The sequence below is a fragment of the Manis javanica genome, chromosome 9, assembly GCF_040802235.1.
Source record: "Manis javanica isolate MJ-LG chromosome 9, MJ_LKY, whole genome shotgun sequence".
Lineage (NCBI taxonomy): Eukaryota > Metazoa > Chordata > Mammalia > Pholidota > Manidae > Manis > Manis javanica.
The window spans coordinates 111,138,364-111,157,789 of NC_133164.1; the positions used below are offsets into that span (position 1 = coordinate 111,138,364).

The window sequence follows — 19,426 nt, forward strand, 5'->3', positions numbered from 1 at the left end:
ATGGAAATGCAGAGGTTCAATATACTAATCTCTCTACCTTTGTGTATATTTGAAAATGGCCAGGCTTTAAAAATCCTTCCTTCTTCTCTCTGCAGCTCATCTTTCTAACTCTGTTTCCTACTACTCCCCTTTGGCTGTCTTGGCTCCTGCCATTCCCTGCAAAAACCCTTTGCTTTAAGCCTTCCTATCTGTGATGGTGTTTCTAGTTCTGACCCCTCCACTCAAGACAGGACTAAAATGGAAAAGCCCAGTTCAAATGGCTGCCTTTCTTCTATATTTTCCTTCCCCTGACCCTTCCCTGCCAAATGCAACTACTCTCCCCCACCCGCCCCCCTCCCACTCATACTTTTCTCCCTTGAATCTGTACAAATGGATTATCTCCCTCCTAGAGCATGCTGCCCCAAGTACAGGGATCATGTCTCTGATTTCCTGACACTGCCTTCAAGTTATAGTTCAATTGGGATGAATGAATAAATACATTATCTAACTAATTTCCTTGGAGTAAACTTTAATTTAGAAAGTAAAAGCTTTGCTGGAAGAAAACAAAAAAGAGCAACTCAAATCACAGAATTACTTAGTACACGCCACGCTAAAGGTTAAGTACAGTAAGTTTTAAGAAATTATATTTGAGTTACAAGAGCAATGAACACTTTAAAACTTTTTACAAACTATCTCAAGTGTTTTCTGAATAAATGGCATGTATTGATTAAAATTTCTTTTAATGGGCATACATGCTCAAGAAATTCATGTGTGAATGTACACTCTTCTATTAAAACCCAAACTAAGGATTATATTTTAATATACCTAAAATACCAGAACAAAGCATCCCAGAATATACAGCTTTCTCACATATCTGCATTGAAGAACACTGCTTCCCAGAAGCATCATCTTGCTTCCACATGAATGTCTTTTTGATATATAAAGATGTCTCACTTATAGTGATCCTAGTTCAATCATTCAATTGCCTTTTGATTCTGCTAACATTTATTTGGTACATGTTATGAGACAGGCAATGTTTAGGTGTAGAAACTGTAAGAGAAACATAATTCCTGCCTCGCTGAGACTGACAGTCTACCAGGAGAGCAATGTGACAGAAGCACATCTAGAGTTCCACAAAGAAAGACACATTTAACTTAGCTAAGCACCCGGAACTGAGTGTTAAAGGATAAGGAGTGTTCTGTGGGGATGAGACTGTGGTGAGTGGAAGGTCTCTTTCGCTTAGCGAACAGGTCAAGTGAAAAGCAGGCTGGATAAAACCACACAGAAAAACACCTGTGAAAGTATGATGTAAGTAAAAGGAACAAGTGAAGAAAGCTAAATGGAAGCAGAGAGGCCACAGAGCACCAAGAGTTGAGTGGTATGCCGAGGTCTTGAAAGGGAAATGTCTCAAGATAGAAGGAGTGATACCAAGTGTCAGCTGCTACAGCAAGTCCAGTCCGACAAGGACTGAAAGGTGTCCACTACTAGAGTTCCAGTGACTGCACGGAGAACACTGCAGAGCTGTGACAGCACATCACAGTGGTTTGGAAGCAGAGGCAAATGGGTTGGTTTACTCTTTTTTGGAAGACGTAGCACTAAGGGATATGCTAAATGTAGAAGACAGAGAGAGGATACTCACAGAGTTAAGAGTCAGAAATAGAAAGAATGGGATCCAGAGCTAAGGACTGGCCTGGATTATGGACTGTGTGGACGGAGACAAGAGGGGGAGGAAGGGTGGAGCACAGAAGAGACGGAGGAGGCAAGGTCATCTCCCAGGAAGAGCTTCAGGGGTGGGCTGGGCTATGTGGCTCGGCTTGAGGACAGTAGGGACTGTCTTGAATGAGACAATGTGATGATCAGGAATAAATGAAGATTGCTAAGCAGCCTAAGTATTACATTATAGGGACAGGTAAGGTAAGGTAAAGAAGAGGGTAAGGGCAAGGTCCCCAAAGAACATGGGAGAATATTGATGTGAAAATGCCTACTGCAGCACCTAGAACACAACAGGCATTCAATAAATTAGTAAAGGTACACATGAAATGCTCAACACTGCCTACTCACCAAAAGAGCATTTACACTTTGGATCCAACATTTGAAAAAATATAATCAAGTAACAAATGACACAAGCCAACACGTACAAATGTAAAGCTCAAAAAAATTTGTAATTCTGCTTGCTGAAAAGGCCTAGAAGCAATGACAATTCAGTAGCAATGAACATTAGACTGTCTACAAATACCATTTCTTACTAAAAGACCAGGGCTCCGAAGAAAAATGCCTTCTGCCACAGATGGGACAGAAACGCACAAGAGAAACCTGGAAGTCTTACACCGTGAAAGGAAGGAGGCTACCGAACACCACTGGAATTGTGTCAAGAAGATGCAGAAACTAACCAGCAGGGGCTGTTAGTGGCCAAAGATGAGACGATTGTAACACTCATGGATCAAAAGAGCAAAATACGTTAAAATCCCTGAGTTGAAAAAAAATTACCTCTCTCTACCTCATCGTTTAACCCTGGAGACTGCCAGGGCGCCAACTCATTATTCTGAAAAATGGTTAAAAGGCAAGAAACAAGTATCTATTCTGCCTTTCCTGGACTATTTCAGGATAGCAAACAAGTGGTAGGAGAAATTCTCCTTTTTATACGGAGAGAGAATTTTAGAAGGAGAGCGTGTCACTCTTCTTCAACCTCTGATGAGATGACGGGTTTAGGCTGGGGCCGTCGCTGGCTATTACGGCTTAGAGGGGTCAATGAGGCACTTCATAATGAAGGCTCAGGCTGCTGCTCGGTTATTAATAACTAAACTGGGGGTGGGGAGATGGGGAGGGCTCTTAGAGTATTCTCGACTTTTTTGTATGTTTGGGAATTTCTATAATAAGAATAAAAATTCAGTCTTTATGGTATGCTATAAATAACATTTAGAAGTGAGATAATGAAAAGTACTCCTGACTCTTCATATTATCATCTTTTATCATTTAGGACCTTTTTTTTCTTTTTTCTGTAAAGCAAAGGGGATTGAACTACATGCTTCTGCCAAAAAAATTCTATGATTCCATAAGAATGTGAAAATCCATGAAGACACAAACCATCCCTTCCATAAAAGGCAAATATTTCCTGTTTGCAGTTTTTCTAAAGCTTAATCTGAAGAAAAAGCTCTAGAGGACAAACTCAGAAATTTGAGTCCAATTTTTACACGAACTTTACAACATTCATCAATTAGTAAGCGAGAGTTTACAAGGACTGCTAACGACCCTAAGTAAATGCTTTCATGGATAGTACAATTCGATGGCTAAGATATACAAACAACAAATTGAATCTAAAAATGTTCTGGTACTACTCTGAAGTGAAACAAGCAAAGCACAAAAGACTATCTGAGGTACGCTACCACTCGCGTAAGAAAGAGGGGATCTAAGAAAATATGCATGTGTAGAATATAGGAAGAGCCAATGAGAAACTAATGAGATGGGTTAAACAGGGACTGGGTGGGAAAGGGCTAGAGAGAGGGGAGAATAGAATGGGATAGCTGTGACAAAAAGGCAGAGCTACGTCAATGAGTACACACCCACACATCTTGGTAATCAGAACCATGGTATTCACATACCCTTCATATATACCCAAAATACAAACCACTAAAACATAAGAGGATGCAGGAGGAATACAAACACTGACCAAGAACCTAACTGTTTTAAAAATGAGTATCATAATTATACTGACGTAGGAAAAGAACTAAACTAAGTAACTATCTGGAAAATAGTGTCTGGACTAGACACTGTTAAGGCTAGAGGCAAAAGGAACTTTACATAATCTGTCAGTAGCCCTCAAAGGGATATGGGTCAACCATCTCAAACCACTTTATGTGCAAACTAAAACTGAGCCAATAAATAAATACATTATAGAGAGAAAGAACCAGGTTTCTCCCTCTTGGAGAAAGAATTTTATTAACAGGGAAGGGAAGAAGGCTAAAAATCAATCCCATGGTGTTTCGTCTGGTCCAACTGGAATTCAAAGTATCCAAAATCTCTTGTTTTTTAATGCAAATGTACACTGATGTACACACAATATATAGATATATATGTGTGTTAGTACACATTCACATATGCTCTAAGCTCTGCCCACTAAGAGAGCCTAGAAGCAATGGTACTCCAGTAATAATGAGCACACCTAGGGGCCAGATCTTGGTTTCTAAATACCTTTCTCCAGTGAAAGGACTCAGGGCTCACTGGAGAAGTGACTGATTCTAGAGCTGGGTCAGAAAAAAATACAAAATGAGCCTGAAAGAGAGTGTCGTGCCAGAAAGCAAAGAAATGCTTGGAAAAAAAGTGGGGGCCTGTTGAAAGAACACAGAAGCCAACCTGGAGAAGCTCCTAATGACAGATCTGGAATTATAAGCAACACAGTAAGTAAGATTGCACTAGACTGTAACCCACTGAATAAATATCCATGAGTCCATACTGATATATAATTGATTAAATAAATAAATGTGAGAAAAGAAGTAGCTGATCCTTACAGAATTCCAATACATAAATATAGGAAGAATGACAAAAAAAAAAAGAAAAATCAGCATTTAGTACATATCACGTTCTTGTTTAAGACATCAGTGGATGCCCATATTAAGGAGCAGAAGTTTAAAGTGAAATAGGTATTTACATAGTCTCAAAGTATTTTTCTCAAGATATTAACTGCTAAAGAAAATATAGTAATTTTAAAGTAGAGAAACCAGGAAGAAACCACCATAACCAAGTGACTGCCAGCCAATGTACTGGCAGCAAGACACATCAACATCCTGAACGTGATACACTGTATACTCTTGTCAAGAATGCAAAATTCTGTCCAATCATAAGTAAACACCCTATGGAATCAAATCGAGGGATAATGGACCAGATAACTGCTGGAAATTGTCATAGTCAAGAACAAAGAAAGATGCACTATTTCAAACTGCAAAAGTCTAAAGAGAAGTAACTATATGCAATGTGCAGCCCTGGATAGGATTCTAGAACAGGAAAACAGGCACTGGTGGAAAACTGGTGAAATCTGAATAAGATCATTAGTTTAGTTAATAGTACAACACCAGTGTCAATTTCCTGATTTCCACCACTATACTACCGTTACGTAAGATGTTACCGTTAGAGGAAAATGGATAAGGGATATAAGGAAACTGTACTATTTCTGCAACATCTGAAGTCTAAAATTAGATCAAAATGTTTTTTGAAATAATGCTATATGATCCAGTCTATTTCTAAAAGAATTTATTCATTTAGGATCACAAATATTTCAGTCATGAGTTTACAACTTGAAGATATTTAAAAATGTCAAAGACTATTACTGAAAGAAATACAAATTTGCAGTTACAAGCTGGGTTGCCTTTAATCCCCAGGTATTAGATACTATCACCTTCTGCTTAATCTAATCCTGTTTAATTTTCCAGTTGTAAAGAACTCACGTTTACATTCTTGTTTCTCATGGGTTGTACTGGCTGGGGCAGTGCTCTAAAGTATTAGTTTATGAAATGTGACATTTTGGCTGATTCTCTGCCCCTGGGACTGAAAGCTGTTCATTATCTGCATAACTGACCTCTTTTTAGTAACTTATCCTTCAATGTTCCCAGGGCACAGTACCTCTTCTATGCTCCAACTCTTTGTCCAGTCTCTCTTACGATACAAGATAGAATAAAAAAGAGGTAGTCAAACATAGCATATTTCCTTTAAAATAGTTTCATTCCATGAGAAAGAAAAGTTCCTGCATCAGGTATGTTTGTAGCACAGTCCTAAATGCTGGTGCATGTTTATTCCTTATTATTTTTCATGGAATTGTTATTTATTACACATATCCTTTTTATATTTGAGAAAAGAATGAGTACTCCTGGCTGTCAAGTAACCATGACAAACTTTTTTTTTAATGTGAAGTATTTTTTTCTTTTCTGTCTCAGAACAATTAAAAAAAATTTAGACACATTTGCAGTTTCTAAGTATCAGAAGTTCCTGTACTTTACATTTCCCTACTTATAACGTGAATCTAGAATGTGATTCTTAGCCTCAAGAGGAATCTTATAAATAATAACGTGTTTGCATATCTAGAGAAGTCATGAATTTAGGATACGGCTATCACATAAAACCAGATATTACTTTTGTACACTTACTTTACTTCATTTACTTGTCTCAGAATTTCATGCTGTGTGTTCACAACAGTATCCAGTTCTTGTTGAGTGATCTGGAGGAAAAGCAAAAGGTCAACTGTCAGCTCAATAACCCCCATTCTACAGGAATACACAACAGAGCAGCTGCTTTTTTCTACTTCTCTTTCACAAAAGGCTAAGTAAGGTGTATCTGTATGTTGAAAGCTCACCTGTCCATGCTGCCCTGGGACTCCTGCTCCTCTCTTGGGTATCTCCTCTGTCAAAGAAGAGACGTATCTTCTCTGTTCATCAAGAATCATATCTAATTGTCGGTTCAGCTGCTTGATTTCAAGATGAATACGATTCTGTCCTTCAAAGATTTGTCTCAGCTCACGATCTCCTACACTCTCAAATATGTCATCTGCTGAAATGGATAGTACAAATTAAAATTATTAGAATCACCTCCAATATAGTTTTCGAAACATCAAGGGTGTCCAAAGTACCAACATACACTAAAATAAGAACATCGTCACCAAGACAGTGGCCATGCTCTCTCCAACAGCAAGCACACAGATGACTCACCTAATCAGGACTAAATCACTGTTTGTTTTTTGTCATATCTGGTGGTTGACCAATTACTACAAGTTAGGTCTGAATTTTTTTTCACCTAAAAGTCATTTTCTCTTTCAAATATACTGTGTGATTGTATTTATATGAACAGGCAGAACTCTCTATGTTACTACACATCAGAAAAGTGGTTGCCTCTGTGGAAGGCCTTCTGACTTTAAACAGGCGTGAGCAAACTTTCTGGGGTGATAAAAATACTCCATGTACTGATCTGATACTTAAATTGGTATACACATTTGCCAAAACTCATCAAACTATATGTTTAAAATCTATACATTTTACTTCTGTAAAAGATTAAGAAATGGAGTGGAGAAGAGCTGACTTTCCTTCTATACTTGACCATGCTGAAAATAGATCGTTTCATTCAAACTTTACTACAATAACCTTCAGGATATACTCACAAATCATACGTGATGTTTAAAAGAAATCCAAGAAAAGAATGAAATTTATCTTTCATTTTTATCTCAAGTCTGAATCACACTGTTGATGATTTGAGAATTACATACAACATACACAGTTCAAAAGCTATCCATGAGCTTTATTAAAAACAGCATTGGTCATTTGTGTAGATAGGGAACAACTTGGATAATAGAAGTCAACAGATAATATAGTCACTCTATTTGGTCTTAACATGTTTCATTTTTGACATGTACCACACTTAAGTTCTTAATTACATTGCTCAGACAAATATTTTTAAATTTTCAACCCTTTAAGTCCAGAATTCTGTTGAGTAGTAAGAGAAAGAAAGCCAGATAATCACTTCATAGTACTCTCACAATAGTTTTGATAGTTTTAAGTATTACCTCTAAATCAGTAAGTGTGCTACTAAAAGGGAAGAAATAGATCTTGGATGGTTTCATTCAGTTATTTATTGAATCTCAATTACTAGGTCAGCACTGTTGTTTTTAGGTTTAAGGGACACAGCAGCAAACACAACAAACAAAATCCCTGTCCTCACAGAGCTCACATGCCAGGGCTTCGCTGTTCATGCACATCACAGTGGTACTCCTCTGCCCTCTCCACTAAGCCACACTCTAACTGGTAGAAACACCAATCCCTAAGCCCTGTAAGACTGAAGATTTGCTCATAAATTGTTTCCAGAAATTACTTGGAATGTGCCAATAAGAGAGTGAGGCTGAGATGAATGCACGTGCCAGCTGACACACAAGTATCCCCGTAGCTCTTAAGACAGCTCCGCCACAACTTACCAGGATGCCCTTGAAGGTCAGGGTGGTCCTTCTGGAATTCTTCTTTTTTCTTATCCAACTCTTGTTGAAAGTGCTCAAATTCCTCCTGATACTTCTCTTTTTCTTTTTCTGAAATTTCTTTATCTGGTACAGGCTTTTTTGGAGTTTTAAGAACAGATTGTTTTTTAAAAAATTAATAATAAACCTCAATATGTTATTTTTCTCATTTTAACTAGTCTACCACTAGCTGAAAGGTGAACATAGAAAAGTGATTTATTTAAATTGTAGCCAATTTACTCTTGTTACTAATAATTGCAAAAATAATAATAGTCTCTACCATTTATTGAGTGCTTGCTAGAAAAGCTTTGTCCTAGTTAATGCTCATGATGTCATGAGGTGGCCAGTGCAGAAACGGGGCATTACAGAGGTTAAGTAACTTGCACAAGATTATATGGCAGTAACTGGCAGAAACAAGATCTAAACCTAAGGCAAGTCCCTCTTTCCAATTCTTCAGCTATAAGGCAAAACCACTAAACTGAGAACAGATTTTCTGAAAACATGGGTACACTTACCGGCTCTTTCCCAGGCTCAGTCAATTGGAAAGTCAGAAAAGAAAGGACATCATGGTCATCTACAAATTAAATAAATAAAATTAAAAAAGCCCCACAATTATTTTTATGGCTGTCTATTTACTTCACAGATATCTATTGCTTTAAAAAAAATAATCAGTAAGGAAGATAATAAATATTATCTCTGGTAAAGGCAATGGAGTTCTGTGAGCTTAGAGACAAAAATTTACCTGAAAGATTTACATTAAAAATAAGCTCAAACTCACTTTACTCCTAAACCCGAACATTTAACAGTTTTAACATATTAATAGATGCTTAATAAGTGTCTGATAAGGGAATTAATAAAAAATGTGGGGTCAAAACAAGACCAAAGTACTAATCTTGGTACCAAGATACCCCCATATTTTCCCACAAGTCTCCTTCATGGACTATGTCCCAGTGAAATGAGACAAAATTCTGGCCATGTATTTCCTGTGCCTACCTGAGTCTAAACCTTTTTACAGCACTTACCACTTCTACTTCTTGCCTTACTTTCTATTACAAACATGACACTGCCCTGTCCTGCCTTCCTGGGACAGCCTGATTTATCCATGTTTATCCTGGCATTACTTATAGCATCTCCTCTTACTCTCAAAGCATTCTGACTTAGATAAGATGGTTATCTATATGTCATTCTTATTTTTTCCCTCACACAGTGCATATTAGTGATTTTGTCTAAAATCATAAAAAAATTAAAAATTTTAAAATTAAAATTTAATTTGATTAAAATTAATTTCAAGATGTTTAAGCTGAAAACAGCACTTAGCAGACCATACCTCATAATATCGAAATATAAATACCAATTCTGGCTAGTCACATCCACAAAGCAAAAGCAATTAATTTTAACTCTGTAGCAATCTTTATGCTTTCTGCCACTGCTATGGAGACCTAGATTTGTAGCCAGATTAAAGAGAAAACTGCAATACTTCAGTGTAAGTTAAGCAACTTTAGGAGTCATTGTGTTATAATAGGGTACTCAGCCCAGGAGTCAGAAATCTAAACCAAGTCCTGCCTGGGTCTAACCATTACTGGCCATGTGATCTTTAGAAAGTCCTTCAATCCAAGCTTTTGGCAAACTCTTCTAAAAATAGGGTAAATATGATCTGTCCTCTCTCCCTCCTTCTGTGGTGGTTGTAAAAGAACAATTATTATATTTGAAAAAAAAATTATACAATGTACTACATAAACACAAGATGGTATTAATGTTGAATAAGCAAGTTCACTTTTCACCACATGTGGAAAAAGAAAGGTAAATATATCTTTTTTATACTTTAGTTCCCAATATTTCCCCAGGCTACCAAATTCAACTAAATGTGCTGTGACAACTCTCGGATCCTAAAACACTTGGCAATTAACCTTTTATAATCTCAACTTTAAATGTCTCCTTCACTTTAAAACAGCATCCAAACTGATGCCCTAATTTACTAACTGCATTGCAGCCCAGCCAACTGTGTACCCGTGGAATATAAGAAGAGAACTGGCAGTCCAAGAGACAATGCACTGGTACCGCAGACTATGGGAAAGTTAAAACTAGTCTTAAGAGATTAATTAAAAGTACACAAGTCCGCACATCTCCAAAATATGCTATTCCCAATAAAACTCAATTTAGAAACATATAACTTACTAAAAATAGCAAGATTTACCTGCAAGACCTCCAGTTGCAGCAGATATTCCAAAATGCCCCTGTGCAGGGACAATCATATTTTCCACTTTGGCACAAAATTCATAATCATTCTTATCTGGTGTGAAGCCATTATTGATCATTACCTAGAAAGACACACTGTAGCTGCAGCTCTTACAACAGACATTGTCAAATGAACTTCAAACAATTTATGACTAAAACTATTTGATGTTTATATTTGGTCTAATAACCAACTGTCAAAAAACTATCGGCCTTCTCTTATTATTATAAAGGGCATCCTTTGTCTATTAGATGACCTAATTTGGTATCATATAACAAGATGTCTCACTTAAGAAAATGATTTTTGTACTACTATGAAGCAAAGGTTTAAAGAGAAAAATCTGATAACTTTCCATGAAAATCTTCCTGAAGTAGAATTTGGTTCACCTTTTCTTAAGGAGTCTCACTCAGTCTCTTTGAATGTTTCTTAAAGAGAAGAGGGATCAGACTTGTTCTCAAATCCCAGTAACAAAGCTGATACAAATGGGTTGAATTTACAGTTCTTTCTGTAGATAGTTGAGAACTGAACAGACTGCCTTAGCAGTGAGCTCCTCTTCATTAAAGTCAGGGGATAACTGGCCTAAGTTAACAGAGAGACAGCAGAAGTGACATATCATATAGACAAGAATGGAAGAAAATGACAAAGCTAGAAAGACACCTAAGTTCCTAATCTACAGAATTTATTCTTGAATTAATGACCCTAAATATCTTAAAAGATTCCTGGAATTCTAAATAGCCCAAGAAAATCCACCTGACACATGAATACTCCTCTCATGACCCCAATCAGCCAGTGGTCTAGCCTCTTCAATTCCCTTCAATTCTTCAACCCAGTCTCTAGAGCACCGTCATCCCTGGCCCCAACACCACCACCAAAAAGAGCCGCTGACATAGAGAGGAAGCAAGGAGTAGGTACAGGGCACCAGAGGAAGGGCATGCCTATCTTCACTGCCAGGTGCAAAGCTTTGTTAGTCTTAGTTAAGTCACACAGGTAAAATGTTACAGTACTCGGTCCCAATTTTTGGCAAGTGGAAAAGATACCTGTCAATATGAAAGGTTAATCTCTATATAAAGGAGGATGGAAATGTGAACTTGTAATGATTTTTTTACATCACCTGCCATTTAGTTGACTAACAATATTTGCTTCCTCTGATCAGTAAGTCTTTTAATCTTGAGTTCTAATTTTAAAAAAAAGATGTAATATATTCCTTATACTATGAGTTTGAAGGGAAGCTTGGACTCTGACTGTACAGGTACAATACACCCACTGACCAATACTAGTAACAATTCTTCATGAGATCACTGATAACATTCCTCACTCATAGTTTCAACTCATTAACTTGCCATATTAAAATCTCGTTTTGACTAGGTTTCGTCCACTGATAGCATTTCTTGCTCCCTTTGTTTTTACCCAAAGTTCAAACTGGACAAGCTAAGGATGTAGGTACTAATTTAATAAACATATCTGAGTACCTAAAATGGCAGAACATTAGGGCCATGAGGAATATAGGAAATAATGCCTGCACTGAGAAGTTTACAATCATATTGCTGAGGAAAGACATACAAACCATAGTGAACTGACAATTCAAGTCAATGTATTTTAAAGGTCAAATAAGCATTAAAGAAAAAAACACTCAGCTTTGGAGAGACAAATCATTATGAGGTGATGTTTGGGACATCTGGTAGAAAAGGGTCTCCCAAGAATGTACACGACTCTGCCAGGTGGAGAGCCAGGGGTGGGCATTACAGGAGAGGACAATAGCCTGAGCAAACACAAAGGCTAGAACCATTAGGTCCCGGCCAAGTGTCCTGGCAAGTCTAAAATACGTTCTTCAGAACACTAGCTCCACAGACACTCAGAGATACTAAGTGGAGAAAGAATTCTATGGTCAAGTAAGCCTGAACATGGAGCTCAGCATTTATTTATTTTAGGACTTCCCAGAATCTTTCACATGCTAATATACAGTTGCCCAACCTCAACTGATTATAGAACTTTGGGGGTACATTTTGCAAGACTTCTTCTTTGGGGAACTGCTGGTCATTGGACTGCAGGACTGTTCTGAGGACTGCATTGGGTCGTGCAGGCAGCCTCCCTGCAACTTATGAACTCGAGTGTGTGTCTGCACCTACCACGGCTGGTGACTGGGTTCTGCCACGTGAAGCATGACCTATTGATTACCCTCAGGAAACTGTATGGGATGTGTAACAATCGCTGTGGAACTCAAATCCAAGTCAATCGTAATAGACAGCACTTTTTCTCTATTCTGAGATCTCTAAGTTAGTTTGGAATTTAAGACAGAGCATATACAAAGTTTTCCAAAGAACTGCCTTTTTCAGTTTTTTTTTATATACAGAAAGTGCAAGCCTAGCTCATTATTTAGGGGAAAGAAAAATTTATACAAGGTATTTTTTACTTATCAGTATTATGTAAGTCTTTAAAAAGCAAAGTTCACACAGTATTAGTGACCTTAGTTATCACAACTGCCAGCTAGATATATCCACCTAAATACTACCCTCAGTTCGTCTGCAAGTAAGCTCATTGCCAACCCTCTGCCTTCCCACTCCTCCCTCAAAGACAAACGTGCTGCTTTTGGCTAGTTCTACCACCACAGCAGTGTAACTCGCCAGAATTTCAGGAGCTATCTGACTCCAGAACTGTGTTTACCTTCCCTTCCCCAAGCCAACTCATTTGCTATACGAGTCCCATTGTCTCTACCTCCCAATCTTCTCTCCTCTACCTTAATTCAGACCACAAGTAGAGTCTTACCATCAACACAGTGCATGGTTCAAATCACAGTTTTGTTACTTACTTGGTATGATATTGTCCAAGTTACTTAAAATCTCCTATCTTCAATGTTCTTATATATAAAAGGGGACACCCACCCCTAATATCTTAATTTAAATGCTTTTAATATCTATCAAAGACTCAGAATGAAAAGTTACACTAGAATATTGTTCATTTCATTATTTCTAAATGCATATTACTTACTGTCAATGTTTTCTGGTAATATATAATCTTTGCCCGGACAGGATAGGGTTTATTACGAAAGTCCCTCTGGCAACTTGCTAAAGCTTGACTAGAACCATCACTGGTATGAGGGAAAGGAAAACAAACAAGAAACTTAAGGACGCTTTTCAATATTTAAATGACTTTTAAAATGATTAAAGAAATTTTTAATTACTATTTAAAATGATTAATGTCCAGAAAGATTAAAATAATAACAAGTTATGACAGAGTTTGGGATATTTGAAGTTATTTATTCAGAAGACACAATGTTGACACGTGAGTTTTTCCTTGACTTCTGTCAGGACTCTGGGTAACATCAGGGGCCAATATTACCATGTGCGGACAGCAAAGGGAAAGGTATCCACTTCTAGGACACTAGGGCACAAGTCCTTTAGCTGAGGGCAGATCCCATCAGGATCGGGTACGAGACTTTTAAAAACACAGATGCCTAGATCCCACCCTAAATCAACGGAAGCAGAATCACAAGGAAAAGGCCTTGGCACATCTATTTTAAATAGCTCCAGAGATAGTCATTATGAACTATCAAGGTTAAAAATCACTAAGGTAGTAAACAGTAAATAGGAGTGTGGACAGGTAATTTTTCTTAGAGTTCAGTGACTGGTAAACATGTAAAAATTAAAAATGTACATACTAATTCAAACATTTTAAATACACTGAGCACTCAGAAACTTTGTAGCCCACTGAGAATCTTTAAATAAAGCAATAATAAGGTTGCATAAGGAGGCATAAAATGGTTAGCCATTAGGTTAGCCAAGGCTTTGAACTTTATATTTGAAATATTCCTTTTACTAAGATGAAAAAACATGACTGGTGGCATCACTAAGAGCCAGGAATATTTCATAAACCTTTCAAAGAATTACATAATTTTAGGTTAAATGAAACAACACATTTTTGTGTTTGAAATTGGAGATGGTCCACAGAAAGAACTATAACACAGAAACAAATGAAAACAGTTCTATGAAGTTACAAAATACATCTCAAGAAAAAGGATAATCTTAGTTCATCTGGAAAATGTTCAGATTTGAAACAATGTATTTTATAGTTTCCAGAAAGAATCTGAAATCAGGAATAATGTAAAAAACACACACTTACTTTTGATGGTCATAATGGATCTGTCCATTGTTGCCTATAATTACTATAGCAGGATTGTTTTTCTAAAAATAAAGAGAATGTGTTTAAGGTCCTTAGACCAAAGAATTACAGATCATTCTGGATGTGCTGTAAGATCTCTTACATCTCTAAAATTCTAGAACTCAAAATTATAAAGTATTAGCTATCCACTTAATTAGGAAGCATTTAGTAAACTTACAATTAGTCAAAAACAGTCGCTTAATAACATGTCAGTAAAGACTGATGATTGCCCTGTCTGAATAATCAACCTCAAAACACGTTTGAGGATACACTGTGACATGGGACTTGAGCCTGGTAACAGGAGGAGTAACTGGTCTCAGTGTTCAAGAAGTTATTAAAAGTTCTCCTTTAATTGCTAATAATGACCTTCAATAATCAGTAGAGAAACCAGCAGCAGAAACAAAGAACATCAATCTTAAGGTTGCTGAAGCACAAGTTAACGTTTCCAATTTGTAACTTTTTACTCTCAACTGTTTTAGGAGAGATCATCAGAGAAACTGGCTGATCAGAGAGTGATTAACATATGAAAAGATTATTATGTCATTCAACAGTAGTAATGTGCAGGGGTATTTTCATGAAAATAAAATGCAACAGTCTTCTAAACACTGCTGGTTTCACTATCAACATCTAAATGGCTCATGCTTATCCATCAAAACCAAGCACATATAAGGAGCTTACAAAGTTCTCAGTTAGGGATCCATTACAACCTCAAGTTGGTGTATGACAAATCACAACGTCATAACTTTAAATTTATAAATTCCCAGCTATATAAAGACTAATCATCATACTTAAAATACAGTTTGGAGAATTCTCTACTATTAAACTGACAAGAGTGTTAAATAAGCTATATTTCTCATAGCCTAACTTTGTTAGCAGATATATAAAGTGGGTAACAGTCCTGAAAACAAATATACCTTTCCATCATTGTCAAAAGAATCGAAAAATATTCCGACACCATTCCACATATCAGCTGATCCAAACACAGGACCTTCCAAGCCTTGATTTTCTGTATACCACACTGCCTGTAAACATGTAACGAGAAACACTTAGAGGCTGGTAGATACATGTATTTACATACATTTTCTAAGTTAAAGTAATTATACCAGGCCATCGGCTCCAATTCGACCTCTTCCAGTCACTCGAAATGTCACCTCAACTTCCCAGTTCGCAAAGGCTGCTTTTGTCTTTGTCCACACCGATCCCCTTTGGCTTTTTAAAGATGGTGCTATTCGAATTTGATCTGAACTTGGAATAGCATCTAGAACAAAAAGGAAAGAAGAAAAGCTTTAAGGTATAATTAGCTAAACTCACTGAATCATCACCAAGCTGTTGCATATACCTACAGAGATCTAATTTTAACACTGTAACCTGTAAAATTTTGTTAGGAAAAATTTTATGTTGACAATTCAACATCTAAATTTTAGAGTTTTCTAACATTCCCCTCGTTACCTTTGAATTGTAAAATATTTCTGCAAAAAAAAAAAATAAACCTACAACCATACACTAAAAATTCAAAGGGCAAGAGGAAGGAAATAATGGCTTAAAAAGCCAACCAACTATTTGATTCTCATAATATTATTTTTCAAATACCTCAAACATTTGCATATTATTTTTTAAAAGCTGCAATGTATTTCATCAGTTCAAATATTAGAAAGCTCAAACAGTGTGAAAAGAACATACCACTAGGAATCAAGAGACTTATTCCTAGTCTCAGTTCAGCTGTGTGACTGAGCAAATAATTCTCTTACTCTCTTGGGTTCACCATATGTTCACCTGTAAAATGAAGGGGCTGATTCAATCACTTCCATAAACACCCCAAAAGTTATATGTAAACGTTTGTGCATCTATACTTCCCTTCTAGGGAAAAGATCAACCGAATTTCAAGTCAATGAACAGTTCTTCAGTGCCAGCGACTCTCAGGGAGAACAGTGATTGCCCCACATGCTTTGCATTTCCAAGTTAGGTTCAAGTCCTGGCTCCACCACTTACTGGCTGTTTAATTGTAGACAAGTGGCTCCATTTCTCCAATGACCTCACTGGCATGTAAGTTCCTCTTTTAGTGCACAAACAATTTAATAAATGTTAGCTATTCCTATTATTGGACTAGATGATCACTAAAGCACCCAACAGGCCTTAAATATGAACAATTTTAGATAGTAATTCAGATACCAGTCAATTCTGACATCCATGCTGGGAAATAACCTGTACTGTCTCTTTAAAGGTAGGAAAATCTAACAGAAACACAAGTTGAGATGCTTTGGTAAACTGCCATTGTCATGATCACTTTCAAACACTTAAAAGTTGGGGGCAGGCATCATGGAAAGAGTACTGGATATAGAGTCAGAAGATCTGGATATGAGTTCTATTCTACAGACACTAACTATGTAACCTTTTCCAAGGACTTTACCCTTTCTGAGTATCAGGGTTTGTTTTTTTCATTTTTTCTGTAAAACAGTTAACAACTGCCTTGCCTACTAAGGATCCAATCAAAGAAAGAAAGAAGCTGGAAGAGCTCTGAGAGCCACAAAGGGTTATAAATTATCACTTTTTGTCCTTATGGACCCAAGGATGTATACTGACAGTACAAAAGGACATTAGGGTTAAGAAACAGAAACACCGTCTGGTCTTAATTTGGGGATGAATGTAAAGGGCCATATTTAAACTCAATCTTAAATTGTTTTAAGCTATGGATCTCAAGGCAAATGAAAAGAGAAAAATGACCAATGTAGTTAAGAAAACAGTGAGACTGTACAAACTACAGTGATAATTAAAGCAAGGGCCATGCACAGCACTCATTTCCAGGGTCAGGAGGTAGAAAAGTCATGGCTGAAATACCATCCCTTCATTTCAAATCCACTTGCCATACACCTTAAATTCACCATGGTACATTATCTGACATTTCAGCAGCAGATGAACTTAGTTGGTAATTGACTCTGTAAACCAAGTCAAGGTAACTAACTTGAGTAGTGGATTAACATTCCTAATTGGGATGACGTTTGTGCTGTCAGAGGTGTGAGGAGGATCGGCAAGCAACGGGAGAGATGGAGAAATGAAAAAATGTGAAGAAATTCACCATTACTGAAAAATTCATCATCCTTCCAAAAAGAGAAAAACACAAAAACGTGTGTTTGGTATATTCTACATTATCTTTGTGTATAAAAAACGTTACTTGGTAACAAATGCCCTGCAATATACCCTTGATGGGAGAGCACATAATAAACGTCTGGTGAGAAACAAAATAACTGTACTCTACTTCAAATAATGACTTGGTCATTAAGTCAAATTGAAACCTATACCTTTTAGTTAAACATTAATTTCAGTAAAACGGGCCCTTCCTAAAAGTGTTTCTTCATTCTGATTCAGTACTTTCTAGGAATGAAACATTTTGTTTCAAGCATTGGACAATTTTAAGTGATGTCTAGAAACCTCATATAAATGACTGCTTAATTACATTTAAAGATGGAATACAAATTGCTAAAGCTTGTCTCTCCCTACAAAGGCACATGCCACTTGTTTCAAAGGGATCATCTGATGGTCACTGAACAGAGGTTACATCATGCCAAGTGCTCTGGCTGATTCCTTAGTCAACAGTGACACATCAGCACTAAAGTACAGATATATATTTTTTAAACATATGTCAATGTCTAGCATGGCTCTCGATCTACTAACTTCACCAAACGGAGTGAATAAAACATGAAGCACAGGTTATTTAAATTTTCTCAAGAAACAAAAAACAAAAATCCAAAAATGGCTGTAGATACAATGCTATTTTTAGTCTCAAGTTCTGAAACAATCAAAAAAATACATTCCTTTTTCTACTAAAAAAAGGGACGAGTGTGACTACTGTAAAGTTACGTGTTAACACAAAAGATCAAAGCCCACACCCACGTCACTGAGAGGCAAATCGAAGGTGTAGTTCCACAAGTGTAGGAAGGTCCCCCTGACCAGAGTCTGAAACATTACTCTAATAACCAACACATGCCATCTCTGGAGCCGTCAGGGGCCATAGTGTGCAAAGTGGAGCATTAACCGCTGCTGACACCGGACAAAAGAGAGCAGGGGAGGACCCAAGAGAAGCGGGAAAGGAGGTAGTGGGCTGCCAGGACAGGTGTCAGGGTGGGATGGTTGAGACTGCAGTACGTTTCCCTTGGGGACGTGGCGTTAGGGTGAAACCTGATGCCTAGGAGCGAGTTAAAGTGTGCTTGGAAGTGCAGGAAGTAACCAAACACCTCGATATTAAACGGAAACAACGAGACGAGATTAAAGAAGGGAGGACAGGAGTGAGGGGGTGGGCAAAATGGGGGGAAAGCCTAGGAGGCGGCGGAGAGAACCCTGCAGACCCGAGGGGACCTGCTGAAAAGGGTCCCCTCTAACGCGTGTACGGTGTGCAGCAAGAAGAGGAGGAGGAGGAGGAGGCGAAGGCGCGGAGGGGACCCGGGCCCCCCGCCCCGGTCCCGGCTTACTCCCCGCATGGGCCCAGAATGGCACGGTCCCGTCGCTCTGCACCAGGTGCGGCCCCTTGAAGCTGTATTTGTACTCGAAACGGCGATGCGCCGGCGAGGCGGGGGTGCCCGCGGCGCCAGCGGCCGCGGGGTCGCCTCCCACGCTGTCACTCCCGACGAGGCGACTGAACGACAGCAGCAGAGCGCAGAAAAGCGGCTGAACTCTGGCCTGGGGACCCCACTGCCTGGATCCCGCCATCTTGGATTCTGGGAAGCGGAGGCCGGCGGGAGGGGGAGGGGCGCGGGAGTCGCGGACGGCCAACAGGGCGCTCGCTGATTGGTGGAACCGGAGAGACCCTGGGGTAAGGGTGAGCGTCGCCCCGGCCTCCGCTCCCCGGGCGGACCGTAAGCGCGGTGGGCGGGGCCACACGAGGGGGCGGGGCCTGGAGGCGGTGCGGTGGGCGGGTTCATCCTGTCCCACGGGGGCCGGAATGGCGCGAGCGTTCCCTCCCACCCGACCAGAGTGTTGGAGGAGGACCCAATGCCTTTCCCGTGCCTGTTAGCAGACGGGAGAGGCGGACTTCGTGAGTCCAGCACCTGTAGACGCACCTCGCCAGTTCTCCCGGGCTATAATAA

The 19,426-nt window shown here is 38.5% G+C and overlaps 1 protein-coding gene across 3 annotated transcripts in view; it reads right to left on the reverse strand.

Moving 5' to 3' along the window:
- Positions 1-19,179, reverse strand: part of LMAN1 (lectin, mannose binding 1) — a 46,189-nt gene extending 27,010 nt beyond the window's left edge. The window contains exons 1-10 of one of the 3 annotated variants that reach the window (XM_073213156.1): positions 18,812-19,178; positions 15,452-15,606; positions 15,263-15,370; positions 14,310-14,371; positions 13,179-13,278; positions 10,155-10,278; positions 8,476-8,534; positions 7,925-8,057; positions 6,320-6,513; positions 6,114-6,184 (exon numbers count right to left, since the gene is read on the reverse strand). In XM_073213156.1, the coding sequence (XP_073069257.1) occupies positions 6,114-6,184; positions 6,320-6,513; positions 7,925-8,057; positions 8,476-8,534; positions 10,155-10,278; positions 13,179-13,278; positions 14,310-14,371; positions 15,263-15,370; positions 15,452-15,606; positions 18,812-19,049 (1,244 nt within the window). In that variant the 5' untranslated portion in view covers positions 19,050-19,178. Of the gene's footprint in view, positions 1-6,113; positions 6,185-6,319; positions 6,514-7,924; positions 8,058-8,475; positions 8,535-10,154; positions 10,279-13,178; positions 13,279-14,309; positions 14,372-15,262; positions 15,371-15,451; positions 15,607-18,811 lie in introns of all 3 variants that reach the window. The other 2 variants (XM_073213157.1, XM_017662165.3) reach the window with 2 other exon arrangements.
- Positions 19,180-19,426: the final 247 nt, after the last annotated feature.